This window comes from Zeus faber (assembly GCF_960531495.2).
Source record: "Zeus faber genome assembly, chromosome: 8".
In the NCBI taxonomy this organism is placed as follows: Eukaryota; Metazoa; Chordata; class Actinopteri; order Zeiformes; family Zeidae; genus Zeus; species Zeus faber.
The window spans coordinates 17,605,719-17,626,745 of NC_137195.1; the positions used below are offsets into that span (position 1 = coordinate 17,605,719).

General features: G+C 44.3%; 1 protein-coding gene across 1 annotated transcript in view; it reads right to left on the reverse strand.

The window, feature by feature from the left end:
* znrf2b (zinc and ring finger 2b) overlaps positions 1 to 14,765 on the reverse strand; it is a gene marked incomplete at its 5' end in the record, with an annotated part of 50,076 nt that extends 35,311 nt beyond the window's left edge. The window contains one exon of the mRNA XM_080005971.1: positions 14,309 to 14,765. Coding sequence (XP_079862097.1) covers positions 14,309 to 14,765 — 457 coding nt within the window. The remainder of the gene's footprint in view (positions 1 to 14,308) is intronic.
* Positions 14,766 to 21,027: the final 6,262 nt, after the last annotated feature.

Sequence of the window (21,027 nt, forward strand, 5' to 3'; positions counted from 1 at the left end):
TGTGACCAATCTTCTGAATCTTTGAATCTTGAACCCATATGAAGATAACATCACGTGTACATCTGCAGGCTGACTCTCTGCTCATCTAGATCACACGACTCATCAATAATCTTCGGACACCAATCAGGAAGACTCTCTAGCAGCAAGAGTATTGGTCGGTTGTGTTAAGTCTGGATTCAAACCCATAGGAAGCTATGGGAGTCTGTGTTCTGTCATTTGCTGAGACAAGGCAGGCAAAAAAATGTTTCGTCATGTAAACATCCAATTGTACAACTTCTCTCAGACACAAACATATTATATAGATTGCAATAAGTTGTTTATGTAGCAGTTGCTTGTGCTGTTTGTGTGGTGATAACAAAAGACATTGTTTTAAACATTAGATCATTTTTGGGGGGTTCTGAGAAGCCATAGATTTTCATGAAAATACAGATGTCTTGTTTTGGGAATGAATGATAAGGCGGTCAAGACTGAAACCAGCACTGAGTGAAAATGTCATCACAAGTTTCCTGTTTATGGTTTGAGGAAGTACATATGTTTTGCTTGTGTGAGTTGAACTCCAACAATGCCAATGGCAAGCCATTTGTTACAGCTTTCAAAATTAGCCGTCACATTGGTCTGTTTTGTTAGGAGGAGTAACAGGGGATGTATCAGAATAAATTGCACCCTGAGTTGAATGATGACAATTTCACAAACAAGAGTAACTTGCTCCAGTTAAGATCCAACCTACTGCTGCTAGAATGTGCAGGTTTCAACAAATGTAAAACTTAATGAATTCTAAAACTTGGTGACACTGTGTTGCCCTCAACCATGCACAGTTGCACGGTTTTACTACCGAGAACATTTTCAGAGGATGCAAACAAAAGTGCTCACTGCTCTGTATGGGGCTAGGTGAGAAGAAATATATGAAAAAAAAGAATAAACAAGAAAACCCATTATACTACAGCCAGATATAAGCAATACTGAATGCCTTAATCCCGTAAACCGTCAAGCAAATCCGGTTCTCAAGCAATCCCCCTGACAGAGAGAATATCACACAGAGAATTATAGGCAGACATGACCAACGGGTCATATGCGCCTTTGAATGATAGAGAGGACGATGGGCAGTTCATCACGTGGCCAGCGTGAGATAGACTATTGATTGTTGTGTTGATGGTAAGTCTCTGCTGTGCCCACACTCACTCATCCATTGTGAAAGCGGGTAGAATCTAACCTCAGCGACTTTCATTAACCTAACATGCAGAGACCCTTCAGGGGGACTTGGCATAAGGTAGATTGCAGGAAAGGGTAAATATTACATTTTTTTAATAATGACACCTCATTGTTAAAGGTCCTAACCCTTTGTATTGGCCGATACCATGTTCGATTTGTTTGGGGCCATGACATCCTATGCTCTACATTAGATGGGTCTAAAATGACGTCAAGATGGTAGAAAAATAAAATCACTTTTATTTAACATCTGACTAGGGCTGGGGGATACATTTATATGATATTAATATTGTGATATGGGATTAGATACCATCTGGGATTGTGGTTATGGTAATATTGGGTTATAGTTAAATGTTGTCTTAAAGACTACATTAGAGTATAGTAGCCACTGCCTCTACCTGCTTGGTCATAAAATCCAAATTACTATGATTGTTTCTCAAATATGTGTTTTTATGTGTAAATATCTGTTGAAAGCACCATTAGTCATCCCCAAAATATCAAAATGAATTATTGATATCAAGTTAGTTGGTTATAAATATTGTGATATTTGATATGGCTCATTGTATTGCTTTATTGTATTGAAGATGTGACACACACAAAGGGGGCAAAACCAGAAAGGCAATCTCTCTCACACACACACACACACACACACACACACACACACACACACACACACACACACACACACACACACACACACACGCTGCTGTGCTTCTATGCTCATATGTTTCCTGTCTAGTAGTCAAACTGAATTATCTGTCAGCCTCTCGCTATATAGAAGAGGAAATGTGCATCCCTAATGAGTCTGGTGGAGACGGATGGTTTCTGTGAATCAGAACAGTCACAAATATCACTTCCATCTCGGGTCTGTCAGCTGTGTAATTTTTCTTGCTTTGTTTTGGAGGTTGATGTTTTTCAAAATCCATCCAAAATGGATTAGCACTTAATAAGTATTTTTTTCTGTTTGTTGTTGCACCAGATGAGAGTGAACCCACGTTCTCAGAAACGGTTGCAGCTTCTAACATTTGCAAAAAAACATCAGACCAAAGAAATCCAAAATAAAGACATTTTAGAGATTAAATTCATTTTTGTTTAGAGCTTGGAAATGCCTAAATGAGGAGCCACAGAGGAAATATTGATTACCATGGTGTTGAATCTTACAACACCATAATCAATAAAAGTGACATAATCAAGGCTGCTAAGATCTGACCTTTTGCTAATAACTAACTCATTCTATAAATAAAAGAATAATAGATGGGCCAATTATATGCTAACAGGAATTCCAACCCTGTGGCCCATATATCACTGACAATGACAAAGGTGTAGCCGAGGCACTCATCACAAGGCATTTAATTTCTCCCTCTTGACAGTAACCTTGGGTAAATAAGGTGTTCCGGACGACTGATGGCGGTGAAAAACTGCTTACAGGATCCATTGGAGTCAGGAGACCGCACACCAGCAGAGAACTTTCAGAACACCTATCTCAGTACGATCATAACTCCCGCTGCCGCAGTCCCTTTCTAGTCTGGACGGGACACTGCAAAGCTTTTCAACTTCATGACCCCTCCCCTGTCTATATCCTTTTATTGCTGCAAATTACTGCAAGTGCGGTGGGAGGCAAAGTAAAATATAGGATAAAGTAAAAGCAACTCATTCAACACAAAGAGACTCTATAGGTGACACACCCTTATATGCCATTATATTATTCCATTCCATGTCCTCTGATACCTATCTTACCAGTCTTATGACCCTGGTGCCCTGTCTAAATGCATGCTCTTTGGAGTCCTTTTTGGCAGTGTTTACACATTAACCCTCTGAAATAGAAATGAAGGGAAGAAGAAAAGAGGGAGCTGTGACCTACTGTCGTAGCACGCTGTTTTGGGAGTTGAGTTGCACGACTATGATTCAGCAATCTGTTTTGTTATGCCACCAAGCAAGACTGCTGATCTGTCCAAGGTCCAATCCCCCCCACCCCCACCTTTACTGGGTGTCACCGACATGCAAGTTGGTTATCAGCGGAGGCCTCCGCAGCACTTTGTGTCAACCACCTGGATTTGCTAATTAACACAACCCAACCACAAACTACTGAGTGAAAGCAGCTGGCTCTGTGAATGGATGGTGCAAGAATGGCCGCACTAATTTTCTGTCCGCCTCTAATATTAAGCACTTAACCTTAACTGTCAACCCCATCAACACCATGACTGCCACTTTATCTGTATCCCCTTCTGCCCCGGGAGAATGGGACCGATCGAGGCGCGCAGCCGATGTCACATCCTGCTTTACGGCTGTGGCACAAATTCTGGCTGGCGGTCAAGTAAACACAGAATCAATGCAGTGTTTCCTCTAGAAGTATTCTACTAGTGGGAGGATGTGGTGTAGGAATGTTGTCGATGGTGGGTTGAGGGGTCAGTTGGGTATAGATACACTTTTAACAGCTTACTGGGAGTCAGTTTAACGGTGGAAATATACTGTATAACAAATGAAAATACAGGAAAGTCTTCCCCTGCAATGAGCCATGCAGCGCATGACTTGCACATTGTCAATAGTCCTGTAACTGTCATAGATTCTTATGATATGAAGTCCCATTTCATAGACAAAATTATGTACAATCAGGGAACTTTTGCAAACCTGCTACTCTATGCCAGTCAAGTGGACTATTGTTGCCTATATGCCTTTTTTAACATTAATTTACATTTACAAGCCTCGTGCGCACGAAGCAAGCGGCCTGTTAATTACATTGGTTAAACATTACATCGGTTAAACCTATTAGACCCTATTAGTATTTTATTAATGTACACATTTCATTATTACATATTGACATAATCATTGAACTGAAATGCAGTGTGAGGAAGATCATTTTCCTGGTGGCGGTGTCTGGAGGGCAATTCCCCCTTGTTCGAGACCCATTGTCGGGCACATTTCCTGGTGCACTGGTTCCTGGTTTCACTGTGCCTACCAATGGGTTGTCTTGTGGTCCGACTCCACCACAGTTCTCCACTGGCTCAAGTCAGAGTCCTGTCGATACAAGGTGTTTATGGGCACACGAGTTGAGGAGATCCAGAACCTGATTGAGCCCTATAGCTGGAGATTCGTGAAATCTGCCAGAAAGCCGGCAGATGACATCACTCAGGGTCTGACTCTGGGGGAGTTGGCACAACCACATCGATGACACAAAGGTCCAGAGTTCCTCTACTTACCTGAATATCAGTGGCCTATTATGCCCTCTGGTGATCCTGAGTCTGACAACGGTGAGCTTAGGAAGTTTGCCATCATCTGTAACATGACCATCTCTCCCGGTCCCAAGCACCCTGCCGCCGAAGACTTCTCTTCATCGAAAGAGCTCATCCAAGCAACAGCCATGTCCCTTCGCGGGGCGGCTGACCCCCAGACCAGAGATCAGCCTTGTGAAGCATTTGAGTACCTCAGCGCTGAGAAGGTCCTTCTTGTACAAACCCAGCTGGACTCGCAAACGAGATCAGGGCTCTCAAGTTCAACTGGCTTCTTCCATTGACAGTCACCTGGGCTTTCTATCTTCAGTGTATGACCACAGGTCTCCTCAGAGTTGTCGGTAGGCTACGCAGGGCTGAGAACCCGGAGATGGACGCCATCCACCCAATCATCTTGACATCCCCTGAAAAAGCTGCTCATCCTAGATTATGACCAGACCATTCTCCCACCCGGGCCAGAAAAAGTACTCGCCGATCTCCAACGTAGATTCTGGGTTCTGCGTGGAAGAGAATCTATCCGCAAGCAGCAGCATCCTAACCAAGAATGTCAGCTGTGACGAGCAAAGACCGATGTGCACAAGATGGCCGATCTTCCACCCTCTCGCCTCTATAAGCCCCCACTCTATTCTAAAGGAGTAGACTGCTTCAGGCCATTCAACATTAAGATAAGGCGCCGGAACGAGAGGTGGTGGGGGATCGTGTACAAGTGCATGATTACACACTAGGTACACCTTAACCTCCTAGAAAGCTTGGACTCTGATGCCTTCCTGTTGTCCCTGAGATGCTTCATGTCACACAGTGGCACACCTTTCGAGCTTCTCTCCGATAACCGCACAAACTTTGTTGGAGGAGACAGAGAACTGCAGAAAGCCTTAGCCGAGATGGCACCCAAACTGAAGGAACAGTTGGCCAACCAGAAGATTTTGCTTCAACCCACCAAGTGCACCTCACTTTGGTGGAACCTGGGAGAGGGAGGTGAAGTCGGTAAAGACTGCCCTCAAGGTCATCCTGAAAGACCAGACAGTGGCCAAGACCATCCTCTGCACAGTCCTTTGCGGATCCAGATCCGGTCCCTCTGAACATCCTCATCATGGGACGCTGTAACTTGTCCGTACCACAAGCGGTCTACAAGTCCAGTGACCTCCTTGGGAAACGTAACTGGAGACACAGTCTCCAGTCTCCAAGTGCTCGCTGACCAATTCTGATGAACCTTCATTAGCAATTTCTTGCGGGGCCTGCAAGAGAGGCAGAAGTAGAGGAAGGACAATAAAGAACTGTCAGTTGGCCAGATGGCCCTCATCATTGGCCCGCAGCTTCCTTGGGCACTCTGGCCTGTAGGGAAGGTCACTCAGACGTACCCTGGAGCTGATGGGCACATACACACCGCAGCTGTACAGGTGAAAAACAGATCATACCTATGCCCTGTGTCCCAGCTGGAGCAGCTCCCAACTCTCCTTGATAAAGAAGACCCCTGAGAATTTTCCTGCTTCTGTTCAAATGTCTAGGGAGATTTTTGTGGGCGGCTGTGTAGGAAATCCGTTGTTAATATTGCTGCTATTTCCCGCTGGACTTATGAGTACCACATCACCCACACCCACATTTATTATTCATTGGCAACATCATGGTTGGGATACTATAACATGCTCCATCTACCATAACTAGTTTTGTACATTTATTTTGAGTTAGCAGTATTAAGTAATTGGCCCTTTAAGGGGACTAGAGTTCCTGCACTGACCAGAGCCCCTCAGTCTGTCCCGGTCTGTTAACTGAGGAGCTGTGCTTTACTTTTTCCTGTTTGGAGAAGTGTTGTGTCAATAACAGATGTAAGTAGAGCATTTATGTCTCCGTTTGTGCCTTGTTTCGTTACTGCAACTTACCCTGGAGACTATGTTTATGTAAATCTATTTCTGTTGTTATTTCTCTCTGCTAGTCAGATTCTGTCACCTACTAGGCTAGACATGCAACTGATTGTTCCATTTACCATTAGAGCACTGAACTGAACTATTTTTATTATTACTGTTTATTAATACATCTGTTGCATTGTGTTTTTCCTTAGAACCACAGTCTTTCCTTGAATAAAGATCCCTAAACCTAAACTCCCGCTCAGTGATTCTCTGATCGGAGTCACACCCCCATAGTGTTCACCGGCTCTATTCTGCGCATCTGTGATAATAACCTACCAGGTTATTGTCACAGATAATAAATATCACTGATAGCTCTAGGGCCTCTATAATACTACTTTATTATAGAGGCCCTAGACCTCTATAATACAGTAGTCCTCACTTAACAACCAAGTGCCATTCCGACAACCAGGTCTTTAAGCGAATTGGTCGATAAGCGAGGACCCACGTTATTTCACGGTAAGGGGGCATTGCGATTGCGAATGCAAGTGTAGTTAATACTGACAGAATGTGGGAACGAGACCGAGACTGAGAACTGTGATGCATGATGCCGTATGCTGCGTACAATACCGACTGGTCGGAGGGCTGGTCGTAAGTCCGAACAGTCGTGAAACAGGTAGGTCGTTAAGTGAGGAGTACCTGTAGTTATTGAAGAATGTGATAAATGGTTTCAAATGGGTATAATAATATACACAATGTTTTTCATAATATATTCGATATTTATTCCGACTTTAAGATGAGCCGAATTGATGCGGCGCGCACGCATGAAGCGATCCGCCTGATAAATACCGGCCATAGCTGCTTATCGAAAGCTGTAATTATTCTTCTGAATGTGTCGGCACGGACAGCAGGTAGACTGAACATTTATTTTTGTTCAAATTTGTTTCAAATTAAAAGCCCTCTAACGTTTGATACACAGGTCCAGTCATATAGGTTTTAAGGTTAATTTTGACAAGGCACAGCTCCCGAATAGAGTTTTTTTTGTTGCGACTAACCAACCAATAAAAAAATTGGTCGACGAAGACTCTTCTCGTCAACTAACATTTGGTCAACTATTTGGGGGCAGCCCTAGTTTATACTTGTAGAAATCTCTCTTTTCCAATTTTTACAATGATTGACTGGCAGACAGGAAGACAGTCAGGCAGAATAACAAATGTGTTTGTGTGACCTGGAAGGAACCTGTCGGCACAGCTCGAAGACACAGCTCCCGAAAAATATTTTTTCCTGCGACTAACCAACCAATGAAAAAACTTGGTAGACTAAAATTCTTCTCGTCTACTAACATTTGGTCAACTACCCGGGGGCAGCCTTAATTAATTTCATTAGTGGAAGGGTATTCACGATTACTTGATGAGTGTATGAAAATGCTTAGTGTTGCTTCAATCTTGGCAGCTTGGACATCATCCAATATTGACTTTTGAGATCGTCAGCACTTGTGGTTGTACCCTTCAGTACCACATGGCACCTTCTGCTTTCAGCCTTGCTTCACTGCTCTCAAACATTTGCCTTTCCTGTTTAAAGTCAATTTTATATGTACAATTTGATGTCGCAAGGCACAAAGAGCTTGGTCATACTGTCCAGTTTTCCTGAATGTACAATATGTTTCACTTCAGTCATGTTGGGAAACAAAGCATTTAGATGGTAAGAGGTACTTGCATACTTAAAATATTGGAGTTGTATGAAAGCATGCAATAACAGGAAACCTACTTTGCAAAAGGGGGACTTTGCATGTGGCATAGTGATGGCGACATGCTTCCCACAATGAGCAGGTGCGAGATGTAACAGCAGTCTGACAGCGTGACAAACCACAACACAGCTTCCTTCTCCTTCCACTCGTATTGGTCTGCACAAGTGTGCTGAAATTGGGAGGCTTGTGTGTTTGTTAAAAGACAAAATAAATTGGCGGTCTTTGCATTGGTCAGGGAACAGGGTGCATCCTGCAATACACGCTGACTGCCATCTTCAGCAACACCAAGGTGTATTCCTGTCCCCACCAACACTTGATATACACATAGAACAACATATAAGATATACTTTTGTTTCTGATGCATCTAGTGCATTTGCTTGTGACCTTTACAGGAACGATGCCGTCTGAGAAATGGAGTGGCGGTTTCACAGGTGTAGCCGTTGAAATGTGAGTGAAATGAGGACGCGGTTAACACAAATTACATTAACTCTAGCAACAAACTAAAAGTGTGACGCTGGAATTGGGTCCCCAGAAGAGATGGAAAAGACCACCTGCTTCAAAGGACTTTGAATAAACAGCCATACAAGTGTTAATCTGTGTGTGTGTGTGTATTGTGTTTGCAAATGTGCACACCTGTGTATGCGTATCCATTAGGGAGAAAGGGAACTTAATGAGGTGTGTTTGAAATTAGGCAGTTATCTATGCTCCATCATGCCTCAGACGTACGGCCTGTGCAGAGGCTGGGATGTTATCTAGCCTCTTGCAGGCTTGTGCACAGTAGTCTTTGGGGAATTTCTGTCTTGAAGACAGAGTGTGTTGTCAACAGGTGAGGCCGGAGGGTCCTGTATTGATTACGCTGTCAGCGTTGTCATGGGCCACATGTCTCTTGCCTGTGACGCCATAGGTCAAAAGGCTACGGCAGACTCTCGTTTTGTCACAGCACGGATCAATATAACAATGCCCCTAAAACACAACTTTCCCGGTAGCTCCCCAGCAATGTCTGCGCTGTCTCCGTTATTTTGTTTTCGTTATTATAGTTTGCCGCTCCTCACTTTGTGGGGTTTCTCTGGTTTCTGTGACAAATGACAGTGGGTGGGTGACTCAGCTCGGTGAAGAATGAGCCATAGATGATGATCTATCTATCTACCCATGAGCCCTGACACGCCCGCAGTCGGCATATCACAAGGCCAGTCACGTGCTTTGCGATGTGTGTACAACATGGTAAACACTAACGAGGGCATTCGGAGCTTGAATCAGAAATGTGTCATTTTTTGTTTGCAGTCGTGTCAATTTGTATATTCAAATAATATCTTAGCTTATCTTGTTAGAAATTCTGTAATTGGAATTAAGCCATTTGGCACACACTCAGAAAATAAATAACTATCAGGGTTGCCCATTTTTGTTTACTGCACTGCATTCCAAATTATTATGCAAATTGGATTTAAGTGTCCTAAACATTACATTTTATGTTTTTCAATTAAACTCATGGATGGTATTGTGTCTCAGGGCTCTTTGGATCACTGAAATCAATCTCAGACACCTGTGATAATTAGTTTGCCAGGTGAGCCCAATTAAAGCAAAACTACTTAAAAAGGACGTTCCACATTATTAAGCAGGCCACAGGTTTCAAGCAATATGGGAAAGAAAAAGGATCTCTCTGCTGCCAAAAAGCCTCAAATAGTGCAATGCCTTGGACAAGGTATGAAAACATTAGATATTTCACAAAAACTTAAGCGTGATCATCGTACTGTGAAGAGATTTGTGGCTGATTCAGAGCACAGACGGGTTGGTGCAGATAAAGGCATAATAAGGAAGTTTTCTGCCAGACAAATTCATGGGATTTAGAGAGCAGCTGCTAAAATGCCATTACAAAGCAGCAAACAGGTATTTGAAGCTGCTGGTGCCTCTGGAGTCTCGCAAACCTCAAGGTGTAGGATCCTCCAGAGGCTTGCAGTTGTGCATAAACCTACTATTGGGCAAGCAAGCAGAAACGGTTGCAGTGGGCCCAGAAATACATGAAGACTCATTTTCAAACAGTCTTGTTTACTGATGAGGTCCGTGCAACCCTGGATGGTCCAGATGGATAGAGTAGTGGATGGTTGGTGGCTGGCCACCATGTCCCAACAAGGCTGCGACGTCAGCAAGGAGGTGGTAGGCCCCTTAAGGGTCCCTGAAGGTGTGGAATTGACCTTGGCAAAGTATATATAGTTTCTGACTGACCACTTTCTTCCATGGTACAAAAAGAAGAACCGTGCCTTCCGTAGCAAAATCATCCTCATGCATGACAACGCACCATCTCATGCTGCAAAGAATAGCTCTGTGTCATTGGCTGCTATGGGCATAAAAGGAGAGAAACTCATGGTGTGGCCCCCATCCTCCCCTGACCTCAACCCTATTGAGAACCTTTGGAGCATCCTCAAGCAAAAGATCTATGAGGGTGGGAGGCAGTTTGCATCAAAACAGCAGCTCTGGGAGGATATTCTGACATCCTGCAAAGAAATTCAGAAACTCTCCAAAAACTCACAAGTTCAATGGATGCAAGAATTGTGAAGGTGATATCAAAGAAGGGGTCCTATGTTAACATGTAACTTGGCCTGTTAAGATGTTTTTGATTGAAATAGCTTTTGGTTTCAGTAAATATGACCTCCTAATGCTGCAAATTCAACAAATGACCATTTACAGTTCTTTACAACCTATAAATTGTTTTGAAACTCTGTTGTGCATAATAATTTGGAACAGTGCATTTTGAGTTTTTAATTTTTGAAAAAAAATACTGTTATCATTGGGAGGTTTGGTAAATTACATTTGAATTATACCCTAACGGTTGATGACTTGAAAATTATACTGACTGTCATTTGCATCGACTATTTAGGAAAATCTGAGAAAAATATAATTTGCATAATAATTTGGAACGCGGTGTATAACTCTTTATTTCCCCAAGCCCACAAGCAGCACTAGCCTATGATCGATTTTTTGTTCTTTTTTTTTTCTTCTTTATCTATTAAGTGTTAGCTCTGCTTAGATCACTGGGCCAGATGATTTATAACTATTCTGCTCTGCACATCATTCTTGTCCATTCCGGCTATCTCCTCTCTCACCCTCTCACCCTCACCCTCTCTCTCTCTCTCTCTCTCGCTCTCTCTCTCCCCCTCCCTCACTCTCTCGCTCTCTCTCTCCCCCTCCCTCTCTCCCTCTTTCTCTCTCTCCTTCTCTCCCCCTCTTTCTCTCTCTCTCTCCCTCTCTCTCTCTTTATCCCTCCCTCGCCCACCCTCTCTCCCTATCCCCCCCCCTCCACCCCCACACAAACATGGGTTACCGCACTCCATCTTTGATTAGCCTGTTTGTTCTCCTTTATCTCCCCTTTTCAATTTCTATCAAGACACCTCCTCTCTCAATGTCGTGCTTGCCTGGCCCCTCAAGGACAGCTGGGGATGTCTTGAGTTGACCACTATATCGAAAGGGACTCCGGGATAACGTGGAGGGAATAGCGAGAGATGGGCAGCTTTGTCAAAATCATTTGGTACTTTAAAAACAATTTCAAAAACCAGTCGAGAGGCGTTAAACACAACAGATTCCAGACAGCATCTTAACTGTCACCAAGATCCGCCCACACACACACACACACACACACACACACACACACACACACACACACACACACACACACACACACACACACGTCACACACAAGTCACACACACGTCACACGTCACACGTCACATTAAATCAAAAAACGCATGTGGTGATTGGCTGGCTTGTAGCTGCTGCGGCAGTGGGCCAATCACACATCACATTAAAACGATAAAACGCTTGGGGTGATTAGCTGCGAGCAAAACCATACAAGTAGTCCCTTTTTTTCTAGATCTGGGTACAAAAAGAATTGAACGCAGGTATTGTTTGACTGGAGAAGTTTCAATACTACTTGGTACTGGGTTATTTCGGTCGATACCTTGAAGGTATTGAGTACCAATACCCATCCCTAGTATGTGCCATGTAAGTGGTTACATTCTGCTTCAGTCATGAGATGAAGGTTATGGAATTAGCACCCTGCCACACTCTCCCAGTCTCTTTTCATACACAGGTGGAACAGGTGTGTGTAGTCAGTTCAATGACTGTGTAGTCAGTTCAATGACTGAAATCTAAAAATCTATTGAAAGTCATTTGGGAAGAAAAAATAAATAAAATCAAAATGATGCATTGTGACAAAAAAAGATTGACATTCTGAAATCTGAAAGATTTCGAAATCCACCCTGTCAATAGGGTAATGGCACCAGGTGAGGGGTCTTCAATTACATGTTCATACATAGAGACACCAAGTGTTTGCGGTAACTAATTGTCTTTTGTTTAGCGTCTGAAAACTTGAGGAAACAGTAGCACTTGAGTCCCTACGATACCAAACAAGATGTTTTTCCTTAGAATTGTGAAACATAACGATCATCCTTATTACTTGGTGGCTGAATGGAAAACGATAGGTCAGGTCTCATTACGCTTTCCTTTTGAAACATTTCTTCCTCACAAGGGGTTACTAATCATCATCACTGTCACTCAGCGCTAAAACTATCTTTATTTATTTTCAATCTGTTAAAAAAAATTCAACATCATTTATAAGGTCACACTGAAAATACTAATACCATGGGTCGTTAAATGACGTCACAGATATTTTCAACTAATTCATACTCATGGACATTGCAAAAATGTCCTTGCCTTGTACAATAAAAACTCAAATTTTAAGTATCTCCTTCAGAATTGAGACATCACTTGTAATGACAATGAAGAAAGTATGTCCTTGTCCTGTGTTATCTAAAACAGTGACATCCATTACAGGGCAACTTGGCTCTTTTTCAAACTCCTCTCGAGCAGTTTCATATCTTGTTTTCTGCCTCTGGGTGTTTAAGGTTATCATTAAAATGACGAGGAAAAACTGGTGCAGTATATTTGTTTATTTTTTGTCTTGTTCAATGATGCTGTGCTTTGACAGCAGAAGAATACCCCGGCACCAAAGAAAAGCCCGTAGGCTATTGCTTTCACCACCAATTAGGCAGAAAGGTGTGAGTCTGTCAAACCTGTGCAGATAAAACGAGTGTACAGTGAATAAAATGTCAAACATGCTATTAAAACTGCCCTTAGGCTATCCCTGCAGGTTTGTTCACTGCCATGTCACTGGTAGAAGCCAACGCCACGAGTTCCATCTTTATATCAATGACCTAAATTGTCTATGTAATATATTTTACCGTTTGACACGATGAGAAAAGGTTAAACGGTCTTGGGGCTTTGGAGTCCTAATGTTAATCTCCATGTTTGTTCTTTGCTGTTACGTTGAAGTTTGTTTGTATTATGCCTATGCGTGTGTCAGCCCATATATATACTTTCCCATTTTATGTTTTTTTATGTATGTTTCTGTACAAGAGGGTCCAACCTGACCTAAACAGCCGGACCCACCACAGAAAGCTCCACAAAGGGGCCAATGCCCACCAGTCTTGAATGCACCAGGCGACGCACGCCGCACGGCTTAGTGCAAGTGGTGTTCACAATAAGTTGTTAACATTCGTCTCCCAATAAGTACAGGTTGTTTTTTTTTAAAGACCACGGCACGCAGAACAAATCACTCGCTCCACATCAAAACGAGGATCGGTCACATCTGTTCGGGCCCTTCAAGAAAGTGAGTCTTCCTAGTTCACACATGTTCATGACAAAGAAAAGTCATTGCCGCCACAGCGCCAGTGACCACGTGACGTCAACACATCTCTGTAGCTGGTTGTGCAGGTCGACGTTCACCACGACCACTGACTGTGCCAGACTGCTCTCAAAACAAGTCATACAAATATTAACTAATAATAATAAAATAATAATAATAATAATAATAATAATAATAATAACAATATGCATGTGAGATGTTTTATGTCTTACGGATTCAACCTGTTGTGGCAGGCCTGCAATGCGACAGGCTGACTGACTACAACATGACTCAAGAAACGTTCATTGATAAAGTTTCAAATGAATCACACATGTATTTCTTAGGCGTTCTCAGCCCGAAATTGAGAAATTAAGCCTGAATAACATTTCGGTTTAACGAACGCAAAAGTATTCTGTAAGTTGATCCAATGACTCAAATCTAAATTCTTCCGTTTCAGTTCTATTCATTTCTGGGGACATTAGGGGAGAAACGGGCTAAAAAGACCAATGAACCTACAACAAAGTAAACAACAACACAGATGGTTGCCAGAGTATGATTGTGGAGTTGTGACAAAAGGAATGTTTATAACTGGAACCTCCTGTGGCAGTCTTACCTCCAAAGAGGTGAGGCGAAAGGTGCGCAGGTAATGACCCGATCAACAACCTGGGACCCCCGTGACCTCCACCGGACCGGTCCCTGTCGGCCGGTTCCTCCGGGGTGCTACCCCCGGACTCCTGCGAGCCGTAAGCTCCGCTGCTGTTCGGGATGTTGATGCCGGACTGGGGTCTCGTCGCCGGAGCCCCCGATCCTCCTCCTCCTCCTCCCCCACCCCCCGCCGTCCGTGACCTCGGTCCTGCGTGCTGACTCGCAGCCGCAGTCGCCCCGGCCGCCCCGTGCGAGGACGAGCCGTACGCGTGGTACCGCATCGCCACGGCCGCGGTCCGGCTGCTCCCGTTGCCGCCGCCGCCGCCGCCGCCGCCGCCGCTCGACGTGCTCGACGGGACGTCCGAGCCCGAGTAGGCTCTGGTCCGGCCGTTCGCCGCGGACGGACCGCTCTGCTTCGCCCCCATGTCCGTCGCCCGGTCCGCCGGCGCACACCTCCGCAGATTTGTTTCACTTTTAACTATTTCAAAAAACAAACAAAAAAAAACAACAACAACAACAACAACAACAACAAAAAAACACCGCCCAAAAAAAACAACAAAAAAAAAAACGGGCCTTTACTCGAACTTGTGCGCAGCGCTCCGAGCCGCGCGGGGCTCCGACGTTCCGCAAGCGCGAGTTGTGGATCCTGCCCCCGCCGTGACACGCGCCGCCAGACCCCCCCCCCCCCGCTCCGCCGCCATAACTCCTGGAGATCAAGCGAAAGGAGCCACGCGCGCCCCGGACCCACGCGCGAGACGGTCCGGCGGATTGGGAGACCACCGGGGTGAGGGGGGGGGGGGGGGGGGGGGGGGGGCGGGTCCTGGGTGACAGTGACGTCACGTGACGTCAGAACGAGCCGGGGAGAAGACCCGAATGTCAGAGCAACAGACCGCAGAGTCTGGGAAGATGGTGCTGCGTTCCGTTGACGCTCGGAAATCCCGTAATCTCCCCCCCCTCTCCGGTTGAATGTGTTCCGCTGCTTCGGTCCGGGGGGGACATGGAGGCCCGCGGTGAACGTGTGTTTGCTTGGCAGCCTTGTGAGCTGTACACGCAGTGCAACGTACGTTAACGTCACATAAAAAAGTCAAGGATACTGACGGGTTACACGCGTATTCAAATACGCGAAGCGAACGGGACCTAAGAACCGAAGCGACGGGACCTTCGTTTAACCCCTTTGCGGTGTGTGACGTCGTTGTGCCGTGACGTCGGCTCTGGTGTCCCGTGACACACGGGGCCAAGTGATCCGCCCCGAAATTCCGACCGGGAATTCCGATTTAAATGGCAGTTTCGTTGCGCGTGCACAATCAAGTGGTCGGAGTTTTCCGAGGTCTGACGTCATGGAATGCAGCATTATGGTTTGCTTCGCTCAAATGTATTATTATCATTATTATTATTGTTGTCGTTGTTGTTATTGGTTTTATTGATTGATTTATTTTTACATTTTGATTCTAAGTTTAATTCGATTACTATAGCAATGTCAGGGTGTGGTTGTCTCAATCCTTTTTATCGTGATTGTAAATGGAACCTTTCTGCTCGCTGTTGATTATATTATTATTATTATTATTATTATTATTATTATTATTATTATTATTATTATTTTGTTCAATAATAGAAGCAGCCCCATGTCGATCCAGGTTCCAGCATCTCAAGTAGTGAGTTGCTTGAACTGAGTACTGATAGATCTCCTTTGAAAATATATATATATTCATTTCAGCACCTTTCAGAAAGGACTCTCAAAATCTCTCTACTTTCACAGAAGAGCCAGCAAAACCTGAGCAAGCTTTTCCAACACAGAGAAAAGAGGCTGTGATTTTTTTTTTTTTTTTTTTCTTTTTCAATTTGCACAATTTAATATTTACTTTCAGAGTGACGTAAATATGGACACAAACATCAATTATGTTTAAAAAAAAAAACAAAAAACCCAATCATCCCCAGTTATCCCTCTTTGTGTCTCGCCAACGGAACATTCCTATTGCGGAGGAGGAAATTCCATGAATCGCAGCGGTGGGATTCCTCTTTCTCTGCACAGGAAGAAGCTGGGCCGGGGTTAAAAGAAGGGAGTTGCGCGTTCCCGTCCAGTCTTAACTCGAAGGAACCGACAGTCGGATTGGGCGGTGACGACTTGGCTGTGCAGGGCCGTGGCTTCATAGAATCGATGGGGTCAAGGGTGGAGGGGTTTGCTCACTTTGGATTGGGTTAACCCAGATGACCCCTGTCTAAAACCCTTCCCCTCCGCCGTCTAGAAATAGTGCCGTTTACCTGTCTATTGATAGCCTGTGTAACGAGGATGAGAGAGGTGCTGCTCAGTGACCAGAGAGCCCTTTGTATTCCCAAAATACGAACATGCTTAGTTCATTATGACAGCACTGGTATCTTATTTTCGGTGCTATTGAATAAGAATGATACCTCAGATTTCGCTGGTCATCTCTTTTTCATTCTACCTGGACGTTCTACCTGACACATTATTGGGTAACTATCTCGTTGGGCAATCTCGGTATAAGACACACTTAGCCTGTATACCCTGTCGCACCAATTCAGAGAGCCGCTAGTTGTAAATTGGGGTCTTAAAGAGCTCCTGTAGCTCGACTGGGTTGTCGACAGCCGCCGGGGCTTGTAGCTACACTTATTCTCAGGGAGATGGAATGAGGTTTTTTTTCCGCCAGGCCCTCAGAACCAAGCTGTCTTTGCACCGATTATACAGTCCGTCAAGGGCACTCTGATGGCAAAACCCATTTGCAGAGACGCCTTTCAAAATAGGTCTTCACCCCAGCTTTGAACACGTACAAATATACATAAAACATATGCATCAAAGGTAACCTCCGGGCACGCGGCACGAGTAAATAATGCGGAAAAAACAACGTCCTGCAAGTTCTGGCTTTGCACCATGTGCTTATTATCGATGACAGACTCCTGCATGGTTCATTTTTTCCTTTGCAAAATAAATCAAAACAACCAACTTCTAGGTACAGGTGTATGTATGTTCCATGCACAGAGATTGGCAGGACGCCGCACTGCTAAACGAACAAACAAACAACAACAAAAAAAAAGGAAGTCTACTGGCCCCTTGTGGACGATACGGATTCACGGCTCAAGATGACGTACATACGTTGGCGCATACATGCAGTGAAATACCTTCGCAACGCACCCGGAGTTACGCACTAGTTTCTAAACCGAACGTAATGGCAAACCTAGCTTCTACCTAGCTAGCTAACTGGTTCCTAAAACGTAATTCAGTAAGTGAAGAGAATATCATCAATAAAATTAAAAATAAAATCAGACTCAAAAAGGTAATAGAGAATGGGGGTACAAAATAGAAGTAAAGGGAATAGAGTTATATATATGGGATAGGCGATTTGTACATACAGATATGTGCAGTAAAGTGCATGTGAATAAAGTGAGTATGGAGATACACAGTACAGTATACAACAGTACGACACAGCAATACAGTAACACCGAACAGAACAGCAGTACAGCGCAGTTTGCAGTAACCCAGAACAGTGATACAGTAACTTGCAGTACAGTATGCTACATACAGTACAGAACATACAGGGAGGTGTAGCTAATTCGCAAGACCCTTTACCTGTTTCATGGACACGGTGTTAAAGGGGACAAGTCCAATAATTCCAAAAGGGAATAAATGCAGGCTACGATCTATACCTTGTTTTCGGAAGGTCGTTATGGTGAAGAAATGTGACCTTGGGTAGGTTGATTGGCCGTGCACATGAAGTTGTCCAGGCCATAAAGGGCCGATCCATTACTCACGTTGTCGTTATAATTCAGATTTACTGTTCGGCTCCCAGGTATGATACGGCCGTTCAGTACGAAACGCGAACCTTGGAAGGGAGGGATGAATCACACTGGCAGGATAACAGGCAACAATGAGTCTCAGCCCATGCCAGATGTTCTGTAAACTGACTGAATTGATAAATACATGACTTGATACATAAACAAATACACGAATGAACGAACGAATCAACCACTCACTCACTCAGTCAATCAATCAATCAATACATACATACATACATACATACATACATACATACATACATACATACATACATACATATACAAAACAAACAGACAAACAAATAAACAAATAAATAATAACATCAAATGAGATTTCGAACAGAATTTTGCTGCAGATGTTTGAACAAGCCTGATGTCCAAGCGGGGTGCTACCGCGAAGCACTACTACTGTGGTAACGTTAACTTACCGCTAGATGGCGATATTGCACAGCAAAAAGGTCTTTACTGAAATGCTTCTAACGCCACTAGAGGGCGACATGATGCCAGTCAAACGGGGGCGCACGGAGGGTTTCCTGAGCGCATCGCTTCCATCCAGTGCATACGACTGTCTCTGTTTTTTTTTTTTTATGTTGCGATGTTTCACCCAATGCAAAACGAAGTTTATCGCGCAAAGTGGTCGAATTTTTGTAGAGGCAGCCTGAATACACATTGGCAATCCTATATCTGTTGATTGGAATTTCATTTGGAATGGTCTGAATAACTTGTCCAAAGCCACATGATGCGGTGAATTCTTTGGTTGTTGTTGTTGTTGTCGTACGATATTATCTTTTATGACATCTCATTTATTTTGTCGAACCCAAGTAAACCACCAACCTAGACTTGGGAAGTGGATACCCTTTGGAACTGCTGATTGTGAGAGTTGGTGCACCGGGCAGACAGTAGTGCAACACCAACTCTCATAATAATAGTGCTGCAGGGTAAGTGACTCAGTTTACGTGTGTCAAGTATAAAGAAAAGACAGCTGCTGCAGCTCCTATGAAATAGAATTTGAAAAAAAAAAAAAAAAAAAAAAAAGAAAAGTTTAGGACCAGCAGGCCAGCAGGACGAGAGGGAAAATCAGTCGCACATTGGGAGGATTTGGAGTTCATGGAGTTGAGATCGTGAAGATGTTCACACGCTGACGTCACCTGGGCAATCTTTCATGGGAATAATGGTAATTACAGTTAATTACGGTGACAACCTACGGAGCCGCCAAGTTGCCAAGTCCCGTACAACCTTTGCTCGAGGCCTTTTGTGCTTAAGGGCTATTGTGACCACCGAAGCACGTGCAAAACGACAACATGACTCAGGTTTTCCAAAAAGAGCGAAAACAGCTCATTTATGAATAAACGTGACGCGTTAGGCCTACTTCCATAACCACTACAACAACGGATTCGTCTGCAGAGTTTTGGATCAGAGCTGGGGTAAGCCGCCCTGCGGTCTCGCATTTTGGGGGCAGTAACGACTCGATTCTCGTGATGTCAATGTGCACTAATCTATCCTCGGACAGCACAGAACACCATCATCAACTAATTCATAAACCCTCCTTATGTTGTACCTTGATGGCTGCACCGCACAGGGTGCACTGCCGTTGCCCTTTCCCTGCAGCAAATTCGTTGGAAGATGTCAATCAGAGGGATTAGGCTTGTTATTTTGTCTACCCTGCGCTGACAGTAGAAAATTATTAAATGAGGAGATTATGTGATGGCAAATTTGTGCTGATATCATTAAACTTTCATCACGGACCGGGTTTAAAGCTCTAAATTGCTTATTAACTCGGCTTCTTGTGGCTGGTTTGCCTATCAACACTTCAAATGAGCCAGATATCAGAAATCTCCTCTCTTCCCCCAAGTTCAACAAGCTTGCAGTAAAGTTCTTTGCAAGGGTGGACCAAATGATAAACAACATATATACATTTTTCTAAAATGGTCGTTCCTAATAATCCTTTTAAATACCATTAGAAGTACAACTATTGTTATTTCAATTGTAAGTGACTTTTTAAATCGGTCTCGCCAGATTTAGATACTAGAAGACTAGGCTAGAAATGAGAGAAACTAGAAAGACTAGAAGTCATAATTGCATTAACACATGTGGCCTAAACACGTGTGCGGCGACTTTTTACATCACAACATCAAGATCCCGCCCCCCTCACTCCATGCCCTGTTCTTATGAAAAACTGATAAGTGAAAAACACAAGAATGTATTTTGTTTTGCCTGGGTTCAACTATTAAGTGCGGATGTCCTCTCTCTCGAGTGTGTGTGCGTGCCTGTGTGTGTGTGTGTGTGTGTGTTTGTGTGTGTGTGTGTGTGTGTGTGTGTGTATGTGTGTGTGCGCGCGTCTGTGTGCGTGTGTGTGTGTCACATCTCCAATGGGTGTGTTTTTCGGGGGGGGGGGGGGCGGGGGCTGAATACATTTCCTTGGGCTAGAATCGCATGACTCGAGTGCCTCGGGGCTGGAACTACATGTCAAAACTATGAAGTCATTATTCTCTTCCGTGTTTCTTCATGTAAAATCAAACTCCATCATCACTTTGTGGGTTCAGCGGCTGTGGCCTGTTCGCGGACGCGCCGGTCGTGGAATTCGGTGACGGTACGGCGACTTTGTGTGAATGAGAGCGAGGGACGGCGATGGAACATGAAGGAGTGAAAGAGGGGGGGGGGGGAAAGGCCAAACGCGTCGCATCCGGAGCGAGACGGTCGTCGGCTTCAGCGGCGTCTGAGATATTCGTCCCTGCCTCACGTCGAGTCAGGGACACCTCTCTGTCGAGCTTTCACTCGCCAGGGAACCACGCTCGCCTCTTTCCGTCTCCTCCCACGGCGGCGAGCGTAACTTAGATAATGTGGAGCGTCCTTCACGACACTGAGGTTAATCTTGATTGGCAGGACGTACGGCGATCCTGG